General features: G+C 56.5%; 1 protein-coding gene and 1 long non-coding RNA gene across 2 annotated transcripts in view; both read left to right on the top strand.

Moving 5' to 3' along the window:
• The window catches only part of LOC121674362 (myosin-7-like), a 2,105-nt gene extending 2,067 nt beyond the window's left edge, over window positions 1-38 (top strand). The window contains exon 5 of the mRNA XM_042048651.1: window positions 30-38. Within this exon, the coding sequence (XP_041904585.1) occupies window positions 30-38 (9 nt within the window). The remainder of the gene's footprint in view (window positions 1-29) is intronic.
• On the top strand, window positions 37-413 carry LOC121674524. Its single transcript, XR_006019663.1, has 2 exons — window positions 37-190; window positions 277-413. It is a non-coding gene; the product is annotated as an uncharacterized LOC121674524 (long non-coding RNA).
• Window positions 414-1,733: the final 1,320 nt, after the last annotated feature.

Consider the following 1,733-nt stretch of genomic DNA (forward strand, 5'->3'; position numbering starts at 1 on the left):
GCAGGAGGCCAGAGAGAGCTGTGTGGGAGCCTGACTGATGTCCCTGCCCCCTCAGGAGGAACAGGCCAACACCAACCTGGCCAAGTTCCGCAAGGTGCAGCACGAGCTGGACGAGGCAGAGGAGCGTGCTGACATCGCCGAGTCCCAGGTCAACAAGCTGCGGGCCAAGAGCCGCGACATTGGAGCCAAGGTGGGACTTTCCCCTCCCCACAGGTGCCTCATGGCTGTCCCACAACAGCCCCACGCTCACACTTCCTTTTTCTCCTTCTCCATCAGAAGGGACTCAACGAAGAGTGAAGCTCTGGATCCCCAAGTATCCTACCTGAACTTGCAGCTGTCCCACCTAGACTCCAAGTGCCCAACTCCCCCTAGCCCCCCAAGCTTCATCAGCCAATAAAAAGCATTGAGCAGCACCAGTTTGTGTGGGGCTGGGTTTGTGTGGGGAGGGTGGGGTTACCCCATTGTATGGTATTTTATACAGATGGAGCCCATACAAGCTTCTAGTAAATCTGAAATTTATGAAGAAGAAATTTATGGGATGTGGAAAAACGGACAGGCCATGTGGGAGGATTATAGAAGCATTGTCAGAGTATGCAGGGATGCAGCGAGTCCAAGTCCACTTGGAATTGAGTATGGCAAGGGATACCTAGGACAGCAAGAAGGGCTCCTACAGGTACATCAGCAGCAAAAGGAAGATTAGGGAAAATATGGGGCCACTGTTGAATCAGATGAGAGATGGTAAATGTCATGGAATAAAGGGTGGATTTTGTCCTGGTTTCAGCTGGGATGGAGTTTCCCAGTAGCGGCAAGGTCCGGGAGGGCGGTCACAGCGGGAGGGCGTCCTCTCCTCTTCGGGCGGGAGGCGTCCCGGCACGGCTCCCGCTGCTTCCCGAGCCGGGCGCCCGCCGGGAGCAGCGGGAGTCGCCCCCACCCCGCTCTGCGCCCCTTCTGCTGCCGCCGGTGGCAACCAGCGCGCCGAGCTCCAAATCCTGCAGAAGAAAGGAAAGATAGAGCGAGGGAGGGAAGGAAGTACCGTGGGCCGGGCTGTCCGGCTCCGCCCGCGGCTCTCCTTCGGGCCCCGTCCCGCCTCCTTCCCGGGGATTGCAGGTCAGCGGTCGGGGCATCGCCCTTCGGTCTCTGAGCTGCGGCCGCAGCGGCAGCGGGGACCCCGGGCATCGTCAGCGGGAGAGAGCCAGGGGAGGGACCCGCCCGGGAGGCGGCAGCGGGCGCCAGCTGGTGCCTCTGCGCCCCTGACCCCAGGGACAGGCAGCGCTTTGGGTTGTTTCTTGGGGTTGAGTTTGGGCACAGCCAGCGCGTGTGTGTGTGCCAGGACCTCCCCAGCGAGCTGCCTGGAAGTGGTGCCCTGACACCGACGGAAAGGCATCAGCTGCAGCTGGAGTCGCTCCGGTAAGTGCCTGAGCATCTTCTATGGCACAGTGCCCTGGACTGGCTTTTTCTTACTTATCTGCCGTCCATTTTCCCATTTTGAAGGATTTGTTTATATTTTCTTTTGCTCACTAGAAGTTGAGAAAGTAATATATGGAGAGGTAGGGTGTTTGGTGTTGTTTTTTATTATTTTTTTTTATTTGGGGATCGGTTTAGGTTGTTTTACTGATGCCTTTTCTTGGTCTTAAAATCAAGAGTCATACACGGTTAGAAGGGGAAAAGGGATTTTACCTTGGTATTTATTTTAAGGATCCTTAGGTGCACACGTCCAGGTCATATGCATCGAG

The sequence above is a fragment of the Corvus kubaryi genome, unplaced genomic scaffold (assembly GCF_017639235.1).
Source record: "Corvus kubaryi isolate FWS band 111438036 unplaced genomic scaffold, C.kubaryi_AGA036_p1.0 68, whole genome shotgun sequence".
Classification (NCBI taxonomy): domain Eukaryota; kingdom Metazoa; phylum Chordata; class Aves; order Passeriformes; family Corvidae; genus Corvus; species Corvus kubaryi.